General features: G+C 44.8%; 1 protein-coding gene across 1 annotated transcript; it reads right to left on the reverse strand.

Moving 5' to 3' along the window:
• Nucleotides 1-695: 695 nt before the first annotated feature.
• DCS_06011 (uncharacterized protein) lies at nt 696-2,111 on the reverse strand (the record flags this gene model as incomplete). The annotated part of the gene is made up of 1 exon (XM_040803304.1): nt 696-2,111. The coding sequence occupies one exon, from the start codon at nt 2,109-2,111 to the stop codon at nt 696-698; it is 1,416 nt and encodes a 471-aa protein (XP_040653408.1).
• Between the last annotated feature and the right edge of the window lie 19,084 nt (nt 2,112-21,195).

Genomic DNA, 21,195 nt, shown 5'->3' on the forward strand with positions numbered 1-21,195 from the left:
TGCCACTTGATCCCCACATCGTAAATCCAATGCTCCCAGGCGTATAATTAACAATTGTACTTAGGCGTTCGACAGTTAGTACCATGTTCCTATAAATTCGGAAGTTGTATCCACTAATTTGTACCATCGACGTAAAGACAGTGGGAGAGGCACTATTTACTCCAGCTTGCAAAGGGAACGTAATAACGCCGTTGATGGGGATGTTATGTATCCCAAGGTCATACTCCATTACCTGCCAGCTTAAAAAAATGACAGGCGAAGAGAAAGTACTTCCATTAATAGAAAGTCCGCCATTAGCATTGTATGGGAAATGTAGGACTGGAAAGTATGCGTAAAGATGTCCCGTAAATGGGACGCAGCCGTTGTTACTAACACGTATCTGGTTATTATTTGCTACTAGATAAGTAATATTGGGCGTAATGCAAGGCGTCTCAGTAGTAATAATAATACTCATGGTACACGAATGAGTACAGCCTACTAGCGGCGTTGTAGTAGTCGTGCCATTTGCGGAAACTGGAACAGTAGTTGTAATAGCCGTATCAGGAATGAGCGTTGTAATGATGATAGACGTAATGCAGTTGGTTGTGCATCCTGGAAGCGGTACGATTGTCGATGTCCCAGCCGTTTGGCCCGAAGTTCTTCGCGTTGTAGCGCTAAAGATAGGAGGTGTTGTAATAATGATGGATGTAACGCAGTTAACTGTACATCCTGGAGGTGGCAAGATTGTCGATGTACCGGCAGTCGGACCTAGTGTCGTCGATGTTGTTCCACTGAAAGCGGGAGGCGTTGTGACAATAATGGACGTTATACAGTTGGTCGTACAACCAGCGGGCGGCAAGATCGTAGATGTGCCAGCAGTTGGACCTAGTGTAGTTGATGTTGTTGCGCTCAAGGCAGGAGGTGTCGTAATGATAATGGACGTTACGCAGTTGGCTGTACATCCAGGAGGCGGTAGGATAGTCGACGTACCGGCAGTTGGGCCGAGTGTTATCCTTGTTGTTGCTCTTAACGTAGGAGGTGTTGTAACAATAATTGACGTCATGCAGTTTGTCGTACAACCAACAGGCGGCAAGATTGTCGACGTACCAGCAGTAGGACCAAGTGTCGTTAATGTTGTTGCGCCCAAGATAGGAGGTGTCGTGACAATAATGGTCGTTAGGCAGTTGGTTGTACATCCGGGTGTTGGCAGGATTGTCGATGAACCGGCGGTTGGCCCTAGTGTGGATATCGTTGTTGCGCCCAAGGTAGGAGGTGTCGTGATGATAATGGATGTTACGCAGTTGGCTGTACATCCAGGAGGCGGTAGGATAGTCGACGTACCGGCAGTTGGGCCGAGTGTTATCCTTGTTGTTGCTCTTAACGTAGGAGGTGTTGTAACAATAATTGACGTCATGCAGTTTGTCGTACAACCAACAGGCGGCAAGATTGTCGACGTACCAGCAGTAGGACCAAGTGTCGTTAATATTGTTGCGCCCAAAATAGGAGGTGTCGTGACAATAATGGTCGTTAAGCAGTTGGTTGTACATCCGGGTGTTGGCAGGATCGTCGATGAACCGGCGGTTGGCCCTAGTGTGGATATCGTTGTTGCGCCCAAGGTAGGAGGTGTCGTGATGATAATGGACGTTACACAGTTGGTTGTACATCCAACAGGCGGGAGGATCGTCGACGTACCGGCAGTTGGGCCAAGTGTTATCCTTGTTGTTGCTTTCAAAGTAGGAGTTGTCGTAACAATAATGGTCGTAAAGCAGTTGGTTGCACATCCGGGAGATGGCAAAATCGTCGATGTACCGGCGGTTGGGCCTAGCGTGGATATTATTGTTGCCCCAAATGTAGGAGGCGTTGTGATGATAATGGTCGTTATGCAGTTGGTCGTACAGCCAGGAGGCGGCAAGACAGTCGAAGTACCTGCAGTTGGGCCCACTGTTGTAGATGTTGTTGCGCTTAAGGGAGGAGGCATTGTAACAAAAATAGAAGTTATGCAGTTGGTTGTACATCCAGGGATTGGCTGCATCGTTGATGTACCGGCAGTGGGTCCTATGGTTGTTATTGTCGTAGCGCTCAAAGTAGGCGGCGTTGTTACAATAATGGACGTTACGCAGTTCATCGCACATCCGAGAGACGGCAAGATCGTCGACGTACCAGCACTTGGACCAAGTGTTGTGACGGTGCTTAAGACGCCTGTAGCAGTAACAACAATCCTAGTGGGACAGAATCCGGTGCACCCAAGAGAGGGTAAAATAGTACTAGTCCCGACAGTTGGACCGAGAGTCGTTTCAGTTATTACACCTCCAGTAGGCAGTACAGTTACAACAATGGACGTTACGCAGTTAATCACGCATCCAAGAGGCGGTAAGATCGTTGACGTACCAGCAGTTGGACCAAGCGTCGTAACGGTGCTTAAGACGCCTGTAGCAGTAATAACAATCCTAGTAGGACAGAATCCGGTGCAACCAAGAGAGGGGAAAATAGTACTAGTCCCGATAGTTGGACCAAGAGTAGTTACAGTTATAACACCTCCAGTAGGTGTAACAGTTACGATAATCTGTGTATAGCAGTTTATAGTGCATCCTAGTGTTGCTGGAATAGTGCTCGTCCCAGCAGTTGGGCCAAACGTTGTAATAGTACTTAAGCTGCCTGTAGCTGTAACGATAATTCTAGTGGGACAGAATCCAGTACACCCAAGAGAAGGGAAAATAGTACTAGTCCCAACAGTCGGACCAAGAGTGGTTTCAGTAATTAAACCTCCAGTAGGTGTAACAGTTATGATAATCTGTGTATAGCAGTTTACTGTGCATCCTGATGTTGGTGGAATGGTGCTTGTCCCAGCAGTTGGGCCGAAGGTTGTAATAGTACTCAAGCCGCCTGTAGCTGTAACGATAATTCTAGTGGGACAGAATCCAGTACATCCCAGAGAGGGGAAAATAGTACTAGTCCCGACAGTCGGACCAAGAGTGGTTTCAGTTATTACACCTCCAGTAGGCAGTACAGTTACAACAATGGACGTTACACAGTTAATCACGCATCCAAGAGGCGGCAAGATCGTCGACGTACCAGCAGTTGGACCAAGCGTTGTGACGGTGCTTAAGACGCCTGTAGCAGTAACAAGAATCCTAGTAGGACAGAATCCGGTGCATCCAAGAGAGGGTAAAACAGTACTAGTCCCGACAGTTGAACCGAGAGTGGTTTCAGTTATTACACCTCCAGTAGGCAGTACAGTTACAACAATGGACGTTACGCAGTTAATCAAGCATCCAAAAGGCGGCAAGATCGTCGACGTACCAGCAGTTGGACCAAGCGTTGTGACGGTGCTTAAGACGCCTGTAGCAGTAACAACAATCCTAGTAGGACAGAATCCGCTGCAACCAAGAGAGGGTAAAATAGTACTAGTCCCAACTATGGGTCCAAGAGTAGTTTCAGTTATTAAACCTCCAGTAGGTGCAACAGTTACGATAATTTGTGTATAGCAGTTTACAGTGCATCCTGGTGTTGGTGGAATAGTGCTCGTCCCGGCTGTTGGGCCAAATGTTGTAATAGTACTTAAGCTGCCTGTAGCTGTAACGATAATTCTAGTGGGACAGAATCCAGTACACCCAATAGAAGGGAAAATCGTACTAGTCCCAACAGTCGGACCAAGAGTAGTTTCAGTTATGATACCTCCAGTAGGTGTAACAGTTACGATAATCTGTGTATAGCAGCTTATAGTGCATCCTGGTGTTGGTGGAATGGTGCTTGTCCCAGCAGTTGGGCCGAACGTTGTAATAGTACCTAAGCCGCCTGTAGCTGTAACGATAATTCTGGTGGGACAGAATCCAGTACATCCAATAGAGGGGGAAATAGTACTAGTCCCGAGAGTTGGACCAAGAGTGGTTTCAGTTATTATCCCTCCAGTAGGTATAACAGTTACAACAATGGACGTTACGCAGTTAATCACGCATCCAAGAGGCGGCAAGATCGTCGACGTACCAGCAGTTGGACCAATCGTCGTGACGGTGCTTAAGACGCCTGTAGCAGTAATAACAATCCTAGTGGGACAGAATCCGGTGCAACCAAGAGAGGGGAAAATAGTACTAGTCCCGACAGTCGGACCAATAGTAGTTTCAGTTATTACACCTCCAGTAGGTAAAACAGTTACGATAATCTGTGTATAACAGTTTACTGTACATCCTAATGTTGGTGGAATGGTGCTTGTACCTGCAGTTGGGCCAAACGTTGTAATAGTACTTAAGCTGCCTGTAGCTGTAACGACAATTCTAGTAGGACAGAATCCAGTACACCCAAGAGAAGGGAAAATCGTACTAGTCCCAACAGTCGGACCAAGAGTAGTTTCAGTTATTACACCTCCAGTAGGTGTAACAGTTATGATAATCTGTGTATAGCAGCTTATAGTGCATCCTGGTGTTGGTGGAATGGTGCTTGTCCCAGCAGTTGGGCCAAACGTTGTAATAGTACTTAAGTCGCCTGTAGCTGTAACCATAATTCTGGTGGGACAGAATCCGGTACATCCAATAGAGGGGAAAATAGTACTAGTCCCGATAGTTGGACCAAGAGTGGTTTCAGTTATTATCCCTCCAGTAGGTATAACAGTTACAACAATGGACGTTACGCAGTTAATCACACATCCAAGAGGCGGTAAGATCGTTGACGTACCAGCAGTTGGACCAAGCGTCGTAACGGTGCTTAAGACGCCTGTAGCAGTAATAACAATCCTAGTGGGACAGAATCCGGTGCAACCAAGAGAGGGTAAAATAGTACTAGTCCCGACAGTCGGACCAAGAGTGGTTTCAGTAATTAAACCTCCAGTAGGTGTAACAGTTACGATAATCTGTGTATAGCAGTTTACTGTGCATCCTGGTGTTGGTGGAATGGTGCTCGTCCCAGCAGTTGGGCCAAACGTTGTAATAGTGCTTAAGCTGCCTGTAACTGTAACGACGATTCTGGTGGGACAGAATTCAGTACACCCAAGAGAAGGGAAAATAGTACTAGTCCCGACAGTCGGACCAAGAGTGGTTACAGTTATAACACCTCCAGTAGGTGTGACAGTTACGATAATCTGTGTATAGCAGTTTATAGTGCATCCCGGTGTTGGTGGAATGGTGCTCGTCCCGGCTGTTGGGCCAAACGTTCTAATAGTGCTTAAGCTGCCTGTAGTTGTAACGACAATTCTAGTGGGACAGAATCCAGTACACCCAAGAGAGGGAGAAATAGTACTAGTCCCAACAGTCGGACCAATGGTAGTTTCAGTTATAACACCTCCAGTAGGTGTAACAGTTACGATAATCTGTGTATAGCAGTTTACTGTGCATCCTGATGTTGGTGGAATGGTGCTCGTCCCGGCTGTTGGGCCAAACGTTGTAATAGTGCTTAAGCTGCCTGTAGCTGTAACGACAATTCTAGTGGGACAGAATCCAGTACACCCAAGAGAGGGAGAAATAGTACTAGTCCCAACAGTCGGACCAATGGTAGTTTCAGTTATAACACCTCCAGTAGGTGTAACAGTTACGATAATCTGTGTATAGCAGTTTATAGTGCATCCTGATGTTGGTGGAATAGTGCTTGTCCCGGCTGTTGGGCCAAACGTTGTAATAGTGCTTAAGCCGCCTGTAGCTGTAACGATAATTCTAGTGGGACAGAATCCAGTACATCCAAGAGAGGGGAAAATAGTACTAGTCCCGACAGTCGAACCAAGAGTAGTTTCAGTTATAACACCTCCAGTAGGTGTAACAGTTACGATAATCTGTGTATAGCAGTTTATAGTGCATCCTGATGTTGTTGGAATGGTGCTCGTCCCAGCAGTTGGGCCAAACGTTGTAATAGTACTTAAGCTGCCTGTAGCTGTAACTACAATTCTAGTGGGACAGAATCCAGTACACCCAGGAGAGGGGAAAATAGTACTAGTCCCAACAGTCGGACCAAGAGTAGTTTCAGTTATGACACCTCCAGTAGGTATAACAGTTATGATAATCTGTGTATAGCAGTTTACAGTGCATCCTGGTGTTGGTGGAATGGTGCTCGTCCCAGCAGTTGGGCCAAACGTTGTAATAGTACTTAAGCTGCCTGTAACTGTAACGACGATTCTGGTGGGACAGAATTCAGTACACCCAATAGAAGGGAAAATCGTACTAGTCCCGACAGTCGGACCAAGAGTAGTTACAGTTATAATACCTCCAGTAGGTGTAACAGTTACGATAATCTGTGTATAGCAGTTTACAGTGCATCCTAATATTGGTGGAATAGTGCTCGTCCCAGCAGTTGGGCCAAACGTTGTAATAGTACTTAAGCTGCCTGTAGCTGTAACGATAATTCTGGTGGGACAGAATCCGGTACACCCAAGAGAGGGGAAAATAGTATTAGTACCAACAGTTGGCCCAATAGTAGTTTCAGTAATTACACCTCCAGTAGGTGTAACAGTTACGATAATCTGTGTATAGCAGTTTACTGTGCATCCTGATGTTGGTGGAATGGTGCTTGTCCCAGCAGTTGGGCCGAACGTTGTAATAGTACTCAAGCCGCCTGTAGCTGTAACGATAATTCTAGTGGGACAGAATCCAGTACACCCAAGAGAGGGGAAAATGGTACTAGTCCCTACAGTAGGCCCAAGAGTAGTTTCAGTAATTATACCTCCAGTAGGTGTAATAGTTACGATAATCTGTGTATAGCAGTTTACAGTGCATCCTAATATTGGTGGAATAGTGCTCGTCCCAGCAGTTGGTCCAAACGTTGTAATAGTACTTAAGCTGCCTGTAGCTGTAACGATAATTCTGGTGGGACAGAATCCGGTACACCCAAGAGAGGGGAAAATAGTATTAGTACCAACAGTTGGCCCAATAGTAGTTTCAGTAATTACACCTCCAGTAGGTGTAACAGTTACGATAATCTGTGTATAGCAGTTTATTGTGCATCCTGGTGTTGGGGGAATAGTACTTGTCCCAGCAGCTGGGCCAAACGTTGTAATAGTGCTTAAGTTGCCTGTAGCTGTAACGACAATTCTGGTGGGACAGAATCCAGTACACCCATCAGATGGTAAAATAGTACTAGTCCCGACAGTTGTCCCAAAAGTAGTTTCAGTTATAACACCTCCAGTAGGTGTAACAGTTACGATTATTTGTGTATAGCAGTTTATAGTGCATCCTGGTGTTGGTGGAATGGTACTTGTCCCGGCTGATGGGCCGAACGTTGTAATAGTACTTAAGCTTCCTGTAGCTGTAACGATGATTCTAGTAGGACAGAATCCATTACACCAAACAGAGGGAAAAATAGTACTAGTCCCGACAGTCGGACCAAGAGTAGTTTCAGTTATAACACCTCCAGTAGGTATAACAGTTACAATAATCTGTGTATAGCAGTTTACTGTGCATCCCGGTGTTGGTGGAATGGTGCTCGTCCCGGCTGTTGGGCCAAACGTTGTAATAGTGCTTAAGCTGCCTGTAGCTGTAACGATAATTCTAGTGGGACAGAATCCAGTACAACCAAGAGAGGGGAAAATAGTACTAGTCCCAACAGTCGGACCAAGAGTAGTTTCAGTTATAACACCTCCAGTAGGTGTATTAGTTACGATAATCTGTGTATGGCAGCTTATAGTGCATCCTGGTGTTGGTGGAATGGTGCTTGTCCCAGCAGTTGGGCCAAACGTTGTAATAGTGCTTAAGTCGCCTGTAACTGTAACGACGATTCTGGTGGGACAGAATCCAGTACACCCAAGAGAAGGGAAAATAGTACTAGTCCCGACAATCGGACCAAGAGTAGTTACAGTTATAACACCTCCAGTAGGTGTAAAAGTTACGATAATCTGTGTATAGCAGTTTATAGTGCATCCCGGTGTTGGTGGAATGGTGCTCGTCCCGGCTGTTGGGCCAAACGTTGTAATAGTGCTTAAGCTGCCTGTAGCTGTAACGACAATTCTAGTGGGACAGAATGCAGTACACCCAAGAGAGGGGAAAATAGTACTAGTCCCAACAGTCGGACCAACAGTAGTTTCAGTTATAACACCTCCAGTAGGTGTAACGGTTACGATAATCTGTGTATAGCAGTTTACTGTGCATCCTGATGTTGGTGGAATAGTGCTTGTCCCGGCTGTTGGGCCAAACGTTGTAATAGTACTTAAGCTGCCTGTAGCTGTAACGATAATTCTAGTGGGACAGAATCCGGTACACCCAAGGGAGGGGAAAATAGTACTAGTCCCAACAGTTGGACCAAGAGTAGTTTCAGTTATTACACTTCCAGTAGGTATAACAGTTACAATAATCTGTGTATAGCAGTTTACTGTACATCCTGATGTTGGTGGAATAGTGCTTGTCCCGTCCGTTGGGCCAAACGTCGTAATAGTGCTTAAGCTGCCTTTAGCTGTAACGATAATTCTAGTGGGACAGAATCCGGTACACCCAAGAGAGGGAAAAATAGTACTAGTCCCAACAGTTGGACCAAGAGTTGTTTCAGTTATTTCCCCTCCAGTAGGTGTAACAGTTACGATAATCTGTGTATAGCAGTTTACAGTGCATCCTGGTGTTGGTGGAATGGTGCTTGTCCCAGCAGTTGGGCCAAACGTTGTAATTGAACTTAAGCCGCCTGTAGCCGTGACGACAATTCTAGTAGGACAGAATCCGGTACATTCAAGAGAGGGGAAAATAGTACTGGTCCCAATAGTTGGACCAAGAGTAGTTTCAGTTATAATACCTCCAGTAGGTGTAATAGTTACGATAATCTGTGTATAGCAGTTTACTGTGCATCCTGATGTTGGTGGAATAGTGCTCATCCCGGCTGTTGGGCCGAACGTTGTAATAGTACTTAAGCCTCCTGTAGCTGTAACGATAATTCTAGTGGGACAGAATCCGGTACACCCAATAGAGGGGGAAATAGTACTAGTCCCGACAGTTGGACCAAGAGTGGTTTCAGTAATTACACCTCCAGTAGGTGTAACAGTTACGATAATCTGTGTATAGCAGTGTACTGTGCATCCTGATGTTGGTGGAATGGTGCTTGTACCAGCAGTTGGGCCAAACGTTGTTATAGTACTATAACCACCTGTAGCTGTAACAATAATTCTGGTTGGGCAGAATCCGGTGCAACCCGAAGACGGTAATATAGTACTCGTCCCAACAGTTGGACCAAAGGTAGTTTCAGTCATAAACCCTCCAGTAGATACTGCAGTTACAATAATTTGTGTATAGCAGTTTCCTGTACATCCTGATGTTGGTGGAATGGTGCTTGTGCCAGCAGTTGGACCAAACGTCGTAGTAGTACTATATCCGCCTGTAGCTGTAACAATAACTTTTGTAGGGCAGAATCCGGTGCATCCAGAAGAGGGTATAATAGTACTAGTCCCAGCTGTTGGCCCAAAGGTAGTTTCAGTTATAAAACCTCCGGTAGGTGCTACAGTTACAATAATTAGTGTATAACAGTTTACTGTGCATCCAAATGTTGGTGGAACAGTACTCGTCCCAACGGTTGGGCCAAACGTTGTAATAGTGCTAAAGCCGCCTGTGGTGGTAACTATAATCCTAGTGGGACAGAATCCGGTGCATCCGGTGGATGGTAGAATTGTACTTATGCCAGTAGTTGGACCATATGTAGTTTCAGTTATAAAACCTCCAGTAGGTTCTACAGTTATAATTACTCGTGTATAACAGTTTGATGTACAACCGGACAAAGGTGGAGCAGTACTGGTACCAGCTGTTGATCCGGTTGTGAACTGTGTAACAATACTCGTTGTAGCAATAGTCAAAATTATTGTTGTTTGGCATTCCTCATTTCTTGGTATAATGTTGTTGCGGCGCATTAGAGCATTATCGGGACATTCAGAATTTGTTGGCAATATTGTACTTGTTCCAGCGGTTGGTCCAAATGTAGTTAATGTAAAAATGCCTCCTGTTGTCGGGATAGTAATAATAATTGTTTTCGGACAGTTCCCAATACATCCTGCAGATGGAAAAATCGTACTGGTTCCCTCAGTTGGTCCTTTTGTTGATCGTGTAACAATATCTGTAGTAGCCTGTGTAATTATAATTGTTGTAAAACAGTTAAGCGTACATCCGGATTGTGGTGGTATCGTGCTGGTACCAGGAGTAGGTCCGAAGGTGTTTGTAGTACTAAAACCGCCTGTAATAGTAACGATTATTTGCGTATAGCAGTTTGATATACATGGAGATGACGGAGGAATCGTGCTTGTACCAGCAGTCGGACCATAGGTCGTAACGGTACTATAATAATGGGCAGACGTACCTACTGTTACAATATATCTTGTAGGGCAGTTGCCGATACATCCAGGTAGTGGTGGAATTGTACTAGTCCCGGCCGTTGGTCCATATGTAGATTCTGTAATTGCATCTGTCGTACCTATTGTAACTATTACTCTTGTAGGACAATAGCCAATGCATCCTGCTGATGGTAATCTTGTATTTGTTCCAGCCGTCGGTCCATAGGTTGATTCGGTGGTTATACCGCCAGTAGGACCTAAAGTAACAATAATTCTAGTGGGGCAGTTTCCAGTACACCCAGCAGAAGGAAAAATAGTACTGGTTCCCGGTGTAGGTCCTGTTGTAGACTCAATTATAACGCCTGTAGTACTGACAGTTATAACAATCCTCGTAGGACAATTACCTACACATCCAGTCGAAGGTGGTATCGTACTTGTACCGTCTGTCGGTCCGTAGGTAGATTCAATAACAAGACCACTAGTACCTACTGTTACAATAATTCTTGTAGGGCAGTTGCCGATACACCCAGGTAGTGGTGGAATTGTACTAGTCCCGGCCGTTGGTCCATAGGTAGATTCTGTAATTGCATCTGTCGTACTTATTGTAATTATTACTCTTGTAGGACAATGGCCAATGCATCCTGCTGATGGTAATCTTGTACTCGTTCCAGCTGTCGGTCCATAGGTTGATTCGGTGGTTATACCGCCAGTAGGACCTACAGTAACAATAATTCTAGTAGGGCAGTTTCCAGCACACCCGACAGAAGGCAAGATAGTACTAGTTCCAGGTGTTGGCCCTGTAGTAGACTCTGTTATAATGCCTGTAGTACCGATAGTTATAACAATCCTTGTAGGACAGTTACCTACACATCCAGCCGAAGGCGGTATAGTACTTGTACCATCCGTTGACCCGTATATGGTTTCTGATATAGCATCTGTAGTACCCACCGTTATAATAGTCCTTGTTAGACAGCTGCTTATACATTTAGCTGAAGGCAGTATGGTACTTATGCCTGCTACCGGTCCATGCGTAGTCTCAGTTGTATATTCTCCTGTAGCTGTTGCAATAATTCTTATTCTGCAGTTTACTGTACATCCAGGAGGTGGTATAATCGTGCTTATACCTGGCGTAGGGCCAATAGTCGACTCGACTATAACCGTTACAACTACTCTTGTACGGCATCTGCCTCTACATCCGGGTGGGGGAAATATCGTGCTTGTTCCTTCTACGGGTCCACTTGTAACTTGGGTCAGTATATTAGGAGTTATAGTTACAATAATAGTAGTAGGACAATTTATACATCCAGTTGGTGGTAGAATCGAACTGGTGCCAGGCGTTGGTCCAAATTTCGTCTCAGTAGTATATCCACCAGTTAGAGACCCTACTAATGTTGGCTCGACAATGACGATTGTTCCTGTCTTAAAGGTTCCTTTTGGTGCTTGTGTAAAAGTCGACCCTATTAATTCCGTTCCCTTACTCGTAATGGTTTTATACGGGCCGGTAAATGTTGATTGCGGTTCGATAATGACAACTGTCCCTATCTTATCCGTACTAAAAGGTGGCAGTAATAGTGTAATAGTACTCGTACCGGTTCCAACCGCAGTAATAGTTGTATATGGTCCTGTAAATGTTTCCTCTATTGTACTTGGCTCTAGTACTATAATCGTCCCGGTTCTCCCTGTTCCCGTTGGATTCAAAGATATCGTAGATAGTACGGTACCTGTACCGATGCCTGTAATCGTAGTGAATGGTCCTATAAAATTATTTGGACCTGGATATAAAGTATACGTTCTAATACCCGCTTAGTATTAACATTCTATAAGGACGGATATCTACCGTAAGAATATCATACCGAATACTATGGCTCTCTATTATTGCGCTAGAGCATAATATTTCAAAGGGCTGAAATTCAACAAGTACTGTCCCTGTATTATCGTATACTACTCCGTAAGCAAGATTTGCATACAATAGAAAGAGGGTGAATCTTGCTAAGCTTCTGATATTCATAATGCGCTCTGAATAGGAGTGCAAAAATGAGGGTTCTTGGGTAGTATATGGAAAAAATTAGGTCGAAAGCAAATAATAAAAATATAACGATGTAATACTATTCAAAATAAATACCTAATAGAAATAGGGTATGTACAATAAAATGTTTTTATTGAACAAGGTCGTTATATAGTATTAGTAAAGCATGCATTGTAGTGTGAGATCCTCTCTCAAGTATATTTCTTAGTAGATGGTATCCTGATATATGTCCTGAATATTTATTCTCCCTAGCCTGCTACTTGCTTATTTAATCTATCTGCATTATATATAGTACTACTCCGTGTAATGTCAAATGTGACCAGTCTTTATACGCAGGGATCCATTACCAAAGAATTTACTATCGGATTAGGTTCATCTCGTACGATATAATACATGCTCATCCTATATAAAAGGGTTCTAGACTTAGAGTTATGATAATACCCTAAAGTAATACCTAACAAAGCTTAAACCCCCAATGAACAGTCAAATATTGTGACTGTTATTGTCTATAAGTTCGTAGAGTTAGTCTGCTGATACTAGTTGTTTCTACTACCTACCCGCAAACCTTGCCAGTAGGCGAGCAATTCAGCTCATAATCAGACCACTTCCCTCATCGTCTAAATAAGGCGTAGTTATACTAGCAGTTGTTTCTATTACCCTCTCGCAAACCTTACTTGTAGCTATATGCAAGCAATCCAGCTCAAAATCAGACCACGTACCTTATCGTTTAAATAGGGCATAGCTAGAACAGCAGTTGTTTCTATCCCCCCTATACAAACCTTACCTATAAGGCCAGTAATTCAACTCAAAATCAGACCACTTATCTCATTGTCTAAATAAGGTGTAGTTAGATTAAATAGCCACAGGATATCCACGGCGGGGGTTTGGTGGCTGATTCAATGGCTGAGTGAAGCGCCACCGCTATTTTCCGTCCGTACGCTTAGCGGCCGTTAATATCCACCCTTATCCACAGTTGGGCGTGCAGCAGGAGATATTGCATTTTTCTAGCTATTCTATCGTATAATTTGCGATTTTCCATTTGCGCAAAGTAATTCACAAAGTAAGTCAAGTGCTCGGCCGGTCTGTTCGTATTGCAAGTTATCAGTATACATTGCAGCCTGTGCACCTATACGCCTTTGCAACCCTCTAATTTCCAAAAAACCTCACGCCGCAACGAGTACAACTGCAATTCCGTTTAACAGTCTGCGCGGTATTGACTGTGGCATCTATTATCGAGGTCGTTAATAGAAGGTCCGTCTCGTAGGCCAACTTTCCACTCGCTCCAGAGCGCCTTAACCGGTTTAACTGCGCGGCACCTTTGATACTGGGGTGGTGGTATCGACCTAACGACAATCGTATCGGATGCTACCAAGATTGCTGGAATTGGGCTTTTAGCACGGCTACTGCAGATACTCGACCCTGCTGATAAAAAACAACCCTTCTCCGTTATATTTATAGCCTCTTCCGACATAGCCGCTGTAGCAGCTGCTCCAGTAGACGCCTCGGTAGCCGCTCTAGCTGTCAGCTGTAGATTGAAGCTATTAGACAAGGGAAGTAACTAGGCTTCTGAGAGTTATGTTTTAATTGCTTATAGTTGCTCGTTTATTTCCGTCTTAACCCTAGTAACCCTTACTTTATTCCAAGCGTTAATTTGTTGAAGGTGGTATGTAAGGACTGGCATTGCTCGAAAATAGCAAGATGATTAGGCTGCTATTCTTCGAGAAGAAAGTCCGATAGCTACAATGCGAAGATTTTATACGCTGTGTGTCAGAAGACTAAATGGTTCCGAATAGCGCTTTCGGAGTATTCCTTCATTAAAATAGCGGAATGTTGTAAAATAACTTCCTGTAGATAGAAAAACAGGTTCGTTAGCCCTATTCCTGCAAGATCATTTTCCTGTCCAGCACCTAGACCAAAACGCCCTTGCCAATTATCTAGATTGGGCCAGATCATCAATAGCAATACTTAAAGTGGTATTATAATTATACGGCGTATCTCAAAGGTACACATTTGCGGCTGGTGGTCGGCCATGGTACGCATAAACTTACGAGGTAGTGAGTTTAGGTAATAGCGAACTATCTGCTCTTGATTCCATTGACCGGCGCGGCGTATCTAACCATCGCCCATACCTTTTAGCTCTACTATTCTTGCGCCCAAGCTACGGCCAATGTGCGTTTTCTTCCGCGATGCAATACTAGTATAGCTGAAAGCCTTTATAACCCACTCTCGTTTTGAGTTATACGAGAAGGCTGCTGTACTGTCGGTACCTTTTATCATCCGGATATCGTACCATAAAGACCGTTGCTGGAAATTAGGAAACAACCCGTTACCTAGGTCCCAACGATACAAAAAGTAAAAACGCAAGGCCGCCTAGGATACCGATAAGCGGGTTCCTATTGCAATACGCACCTGCAGTCTAATGCCTTCCGTGCTGATTTTGCTTGCCGGCCTGAGTTGTAAAGATAAGCGGCATACACCGGGTTCATCCTTCCCTAGTAAACTCAACGGTAAATAAGTTTGAAATCTCTGCATTACAGCGATCGCTGCCTCGAGTAAGTAAATGATGGCCGAAAAGAAAATCAACAAGAGTCCGAAAATAACATTCAGTCGAAATACCACTATGGGCCTAAATTTCATGGCAGATTCGTTCAAATTCAGTCCCAGAATAACCATTTAGGAGTGTTTGGTGGCCTTTTATCGATATAGTTTTCCTTATCCCGAATTGCATCCCGGCGTTGCAAGGACTTTAAGAACTCTCGTACATTAACCTCGCGCGTCGATAGATGTATATTCATTCCAAGGGCTTTTTGCGACCGATAAAGATCTTTAATAGTACTAATGTTGGTTCGGTTCTGGGGGTGACTGGTAACAAGAGATCTCTTTCAATGATTCAATCTGGCTGGTACAAAGGGAGGACACAGGAGGTTGCGCTGTCGCGTCCTACTTATCCCCCAGTTGGTCGCAAGGTTGCGAATACGTAACCCTAGTTTGCCTAGCCGCTTAACCCCGCCTTGACCTGCCTCGGTCACTATATAATACACTACACACTAGTGTCGTATATACGAACCGATCGCTAGGCTAGTTTTGTATCTTCTTGTACTATATCGAGAGCAGCCTTACGGCTCTTAACCTTTAAGGTCTGGCCTGCAATTTCCTCACCAAGAAGAAGAAGCTTGTCTTCTATAACTGTAGTACCGTTGCAATACTGTTTCGAATTGCAGAACTGTTCAGTCGCCCGTTCCCCCACCCTTTACAGGACTTTGCTGTCCACAAACGATAAACTTGCGATACTACGTAGTCACCACCCAGTTGGAGGAAGTCCTTAGAATGCTTGGCTCTCCCAAGATATCCCTATGAGTATTCCTAATTATACGAACCGTTTTCTCTATTCACACGACTTCTCGTCTAGCGCTCCACAACGCGCCGCAATAAAATGTTAGCGCCAATGCAACACAAAATGATACATATAGAAATACAACAGTTCAAAATGGATATTCACTCTATTGTTAACTTGAGCTATTATAGCAACGGCCTGTCTAGTCACAACGGCCCCAGTAATCACAATAGCGGCCCGGCTAGTTACAACTAACCCGGCAGTTATAGCGGTCCCGGCAGTTATAGCGGTCCCGGCAGTCAAGCAGCGGCCCGGCTAGTCACAACGGCCCCAGTAGTCACAGCGGTTCCGGCAGTCACAGTAATAGCCTAGCTAACAGTAATAACCAAGACCTCAATAGTTATGGCCCTAAAAATATATTCATAATGTGGCAGGATGTAGTATATACTGAAGCAAAGGCTGAATTTAACTGTAGATGAGAAAAGCTAAACACTTTTTACTCGGAATACCAAGGACGAATTTTACGCTATATTTATTCGGAATATATACTCCTACGGCACGAACGGGCAAGGTGCTGCAGCAACTACAGCAGCTACAGTAACCCCAGTCCTACAGTTTGATAACCCACTGGCTATCTATCAGAGATATATTACGGATAGAAATACTTGGTACCAAATGCAAGAGCATACAAGCAATAGGACAAACCAGAAATACCGGAAGGCTAAAAACCTACCATTACGGTATACTAAAGCTATGTATAATTGGTGCCTTGATTGGAAGCAAATGGTAAAGCAATGTAAAAAGCACACTGGTACTAGAGATTGGACTAGGGAAGAAATGACGGCGTATATTGATTGGGATAAGGCTGAAACCGACCGTCTTGATGATAAGTTGGCTGATGTAACTTTGTACAGCCTCTTCCAACAAGGCGAGGTATTGATGGAATCTAGAGAGACATTGAGGAAGATATTGAGGAACAACAAGAATTATACTCAAGATAATTACTTGTATCTTTTTGTACTGCATAGGCGCTAAAGTTATATAGCGGGGCGTTGTGGGGCGCTAGGCGAAAAGTCGTGAGAATAAAGATAACGGTTCGTATAATTAGGAATACTCATCCCTATAGCATGGATACTCGCGCCTCGCTAGCTGCAGTTTTTCTGTACAGAGTTCACTACAAAATCGGTCACTGCATGAACCACTAAGTCCTGGTACCTGCCTTAAAGGCCCAGAGAGCAAGACCAGAGATAACGAGGCCCCGCATGGCAAGACCCAGGACAGCAAGGCCAAGGATCTTGGCCCCGCCAGTCAGCCAGCGACGTACAGCTAAGGCAGGGCATGCGTGCAGAGACTATGGTTTAAACATTGGACCCTTCGCCGTCGGAAACATACAATGTGCCGAAATCATTGTCATGTCATTGATAGCAAATAGGATAGTGTACTAATGTAGTAAACGCTAAATTTCAGATGGACGATCGCTGGGAAATATAGGTACGATACCGAAGAATCAGACAAGGTAATGTTAAAAACACTAGTATTTACACTAGTAAGACTACCCAATAGGATACTATCCTATTAACTGCCCAGGGCCGGAGCTATGTGTCCCTACTACTTGCAGTACTACAACCGGCCAGAACACTACTATTGCACACACTGTACAAGTAGAACCAAGGCAACTACTTCCACATCGACTTGCGACTCTACGTCAACCCACGAGTTTACGTCAACCTACGACTTACCATCGATCTATTACTCACATCGACCAGCGACCCAGTGGCATCCACCAACATACTACCAGCCAAGCAGCTGATCATACTACCGAGTGGGAACAACCCCGCACTGCACTGCTACCAGCAGCATCGTGCAACAGCACTAAAGCAGCCACACTACTCGTAGAGTTCAACTAGTAATTATCAGTAGCGCCAAGTGGATTGCAGAAACAAGCAACCAACAGTCAACCGAATGCACTACTAACTGTCAACTGACTATTCCACCAACCAGTTGCACTGACCAACTGGCCACTTAGAGTTCCTGACCGAATAAACTAACAGGTTATCCGTAGCGGCTGATCGAACGGTTCTAAATCGCGGAATACACGGAGCAATGGATTGATCGGAAGAAGCCGTCAACTATATACCAAGCTATACGGTCGTTACCAGTCGAGGCACTACATTCTGAAAACAAATAGTCCTTTCCTTCCCGCAAATTTCTTAGCTAGTCAATCGCACTGCATTCTTGTAATCGTACCCCATACATTGAAACCACACACTTACTGTTACAACTGTATTGCATCCGTTGCAAGATCGCATTTTTTTACCCAGTTAATAACTGGTTCCCATTACGCTGTTCCTAACAACCTGGTTTATTCCCTAGTCCGTACAATATACCTTTAACTGTTCTCTTGCAAATTGCAAGTGGTAACTAAGCATTTAGAGGACTCGGAACTGGGAGCGGTGTATGGAGCCGTACTCGTATAACACTGCAATATTGCTCGTGGCCTTGGTGCTATATTCCTTAGTATGTACCTACTAGCTGTAGCAGCGCCGTACTCGGTAAGAGCTGCAGTACGTAAGTACTTACCAGTCTGTTGGTGCTTGCACGTTACTACAGCACATTTCCCCCTTCCCTGCGTTTTTGGCTATTAATATTCTTTATAATACAAGTGCAACAGATAAACAATACGAGAGGAGCAGCAATTTTTAATACTCTCGTTCCTGTTGTATATATGCATTATTCGCCTTTAAGAATAAAAGGCTCTTAAGAACACCGACCGGCTGCTCGCACCTACCGTGCTCATTATGTGCACCCACATCTTGTTTGCATTTTTAAGTATATTAAGTACCGTGCCCAGTCTGTCATCAATCGGATTGGGCTTGGTGTACAGTATTTTCGGAGAAAAGGAACCGAGTATGGAGAAGAAGTGGGTCAATAGCAGATCCTACTCAATTAGGGGTGGATATTTGGCGTTAAGACTTGCCCATTCTAAGCAAATGATGTGGACTCTTACGAGCAAAGAATATGCTTTGTGCACTATAATGCCCCTTCGCTACCCTTACACTACCAGTACTTGCGCAGTAAAATACGCTAGATATGTTTGTCGTGGCGCTGGCAAGGTCTAATATCTCCTAATCCCATACCGGCCAGCGTAACGAAATTACAGTTATTAGCGTGCATGAATGTGAGGAATGTGGGATGATGTTCCCGGAGCATTCGGCGACGAGACTTGTGTTCAAGGCAGAAACGGATACCGATGCAGCTGCCTGACCTCCTGTTCTCAGAGGATACCTCTACAGTTAATGTCATCGTTCTGGCCACTGCAATGAACACGTAGCCTTTCGTATATGAGTTTCCGAATCGAGACATCTCCGCAATGCATGAAGTTCTCTTCGTGCAAGGCAACGATATCGTAAAGTAGGCTCCATATGTAGTCACAGGCCGCCTGGGAAGTTACTGACAATTGCAAGCAGTGCAATGCATGCGCCGTACTTGGAAAGTTGCTATTGACTATGCCTTCTCTTTACCTGCTTACTTATGGGCCAGCAATGCCAGGTTGTGCATAAGACGACTGCCCATGGCGGCAAAAAACAGTCCAACGTGGTCTGCAGTAAATCGCCTCTATGAACGTTGGCTGAAGGCGTCAAGAGTCTAGATTGATACCGGCTTAATATGTTTACTTTTAGAGGTGGATCGTGTGTTAGCTAGCTGCTGCTACTGCAATAAGTGCAGCATCGGCTATAGACCTCTAACCCACTCCCCGACAAGTTCTGAAATTGCGCTCTGATCTTGCGGTCTCTCGAACCATGTAAAACTACGTGTAGCCGCAGTACGAGTTAACTCGAGGCCTTTTTCAGCCCTATATAGATCATCTGATCCTTGGATAATGTGTCCTTTCTTTGGTAGATTGCGGGGGCCTGATCGTCGGCAGATAATATTGCATTACTGACGGCCGATTCCCCGAAGTGCGGCCATCATGCGGCGGCCTGCATTCAGCAGACGTGTCCAACGACGGTGCTATTCGGTTTCGCAATATCTACAACGGTGCCGCCGCGCGTCGAAGAGGCAACAGTGTTACTGCACCCTGTGTGCAGAGCCCTGTTTGTAGCGACAACTTGGTGTGCCATGAGTCTACCTGTACAGTGTTTACATTGTACGGAGTAGTGTAGTTGTAAACAGTACCACACCATTAGTCCCTTCGACGACAAATGTGTGGGGGACAGAGGGGGGGAGGGGGCTGGGCGTGGGCTCGGCGCCCAGCCCAGGGATGAAGGTTTTAAAATTTCACGAACTCCGTCGGCATGCTGGCAATTCGCATCTTGGCAAGTACGGTAATACCGTAATTAGCGATGAGCCAAAGGTAGGTTCTGGCGTACTGCCACATTTTAGCGCCGACCTAATGCTAACGGGATTACTCCGTACTCTCCTGAATTATGGGAGACTGCTGTTGCAGTATGGCCAGTGGAGTTTTGAAGCGGTTGGAAACATTCTAAAAGCCGATGTTTTCGCGAACCCCGTAAAATAAAGCGGACAAGCGAGGTCGTTGACGACACCGGAAGCACCTGTATTACAACAACAAGCCGAAGGTGTGCACGAGTCCCAGGTATGAAATACTAAATGGCACGCAACCTTTCAACAAGTATGATTGTGCTCCATATTAAGGCAGTATACAATATTGTCTTCTACGGCCGGCAATGTTCGAACTAATGCCAGCTTTTGCAGCACGAGAACTCGCAGATACATTATATATTGCATTGACCATTACAATCCCTGTGCTCTATAGTGCTGGCATCAAGTTTTAGGCCAAAAAATTTGAGAACCCGCCACAAAGGTACAAGATATATCGACAGGGTCAAATGTGAACGCTCCGATGCAGGTTTTTTTAAATTGCAAATACGAGGCCGTGTCTTATTCAACTGCTGGCTTAGGCTTCTGATCGCATACTATGCCCTGGCCATCTCCCTATCGTCAACTTCTGTAGGTAGATGCGCGACAAACGCCTCAGTATTGGGTGATAGGCTAGATGATATAGTGGTTGTTACGGGGCCGGCTCAATTGGGCAGGGGCCGGTCGTTTCGTTGCATTCAACGTACTATGCCTCCTCTCGGCGTCCGCCTGTTTGGCGACGCTCGCGTATACATACATACAACTACGCAAGCGCTAGTACGCGTATACTGTCTTTATTGTCTCTGGAGGTGGTACTTTTCCTGTTTTGGCGTAGTAAGCAGCTTGGGTAGTAAGAAACGAATGTATTAAAAAGGCATCTTAGGCTTGGTCGTTATATTGTACGAACGCCTTTTTGTCGGATGTATCGGTGTCCGTATCATATTCGTCACTATCGTTGTCATCCGGTCCGCCTTCAAATTTCGTAAGGTATAACGAAAATGGTTGTTTAGGATTGATTACCCGAAAATTTACGGTCCCCTTTCCATTGATTAATAGCCTGTTGTTGTTCCTCGATCGTATGGTTCCGCATCTAACAGCCAGTCTTACGACAAATATTACACTTTTTCTTCTACCGTTATAGTTGCCCGCCTTGTTGTATTCCTTGGTAGGTGCCTTGGTTGCGATTGTTGTTCTATCGTCGGTCAACAAAATAGTTCCCTGGTAATGTATATTTTTCTCGATACGCCTGTATTGAAGTACGTAAAT

The sequence above is a fragment of the Drechmeria coniospora genome, chromosome 03 (genome assembly GCF_001625195.1).
Source record: "Drechmeria coniospora strain ARSEF 6962 chromosome 03, whole genome shotgun sequence".
NCBI lineage: Eukaryota > Fungi > Ascomycota > Sordariomycetes > Hypocreales > Ophiocordycipitaceae > Drechmeria > Drechmeria coniospora.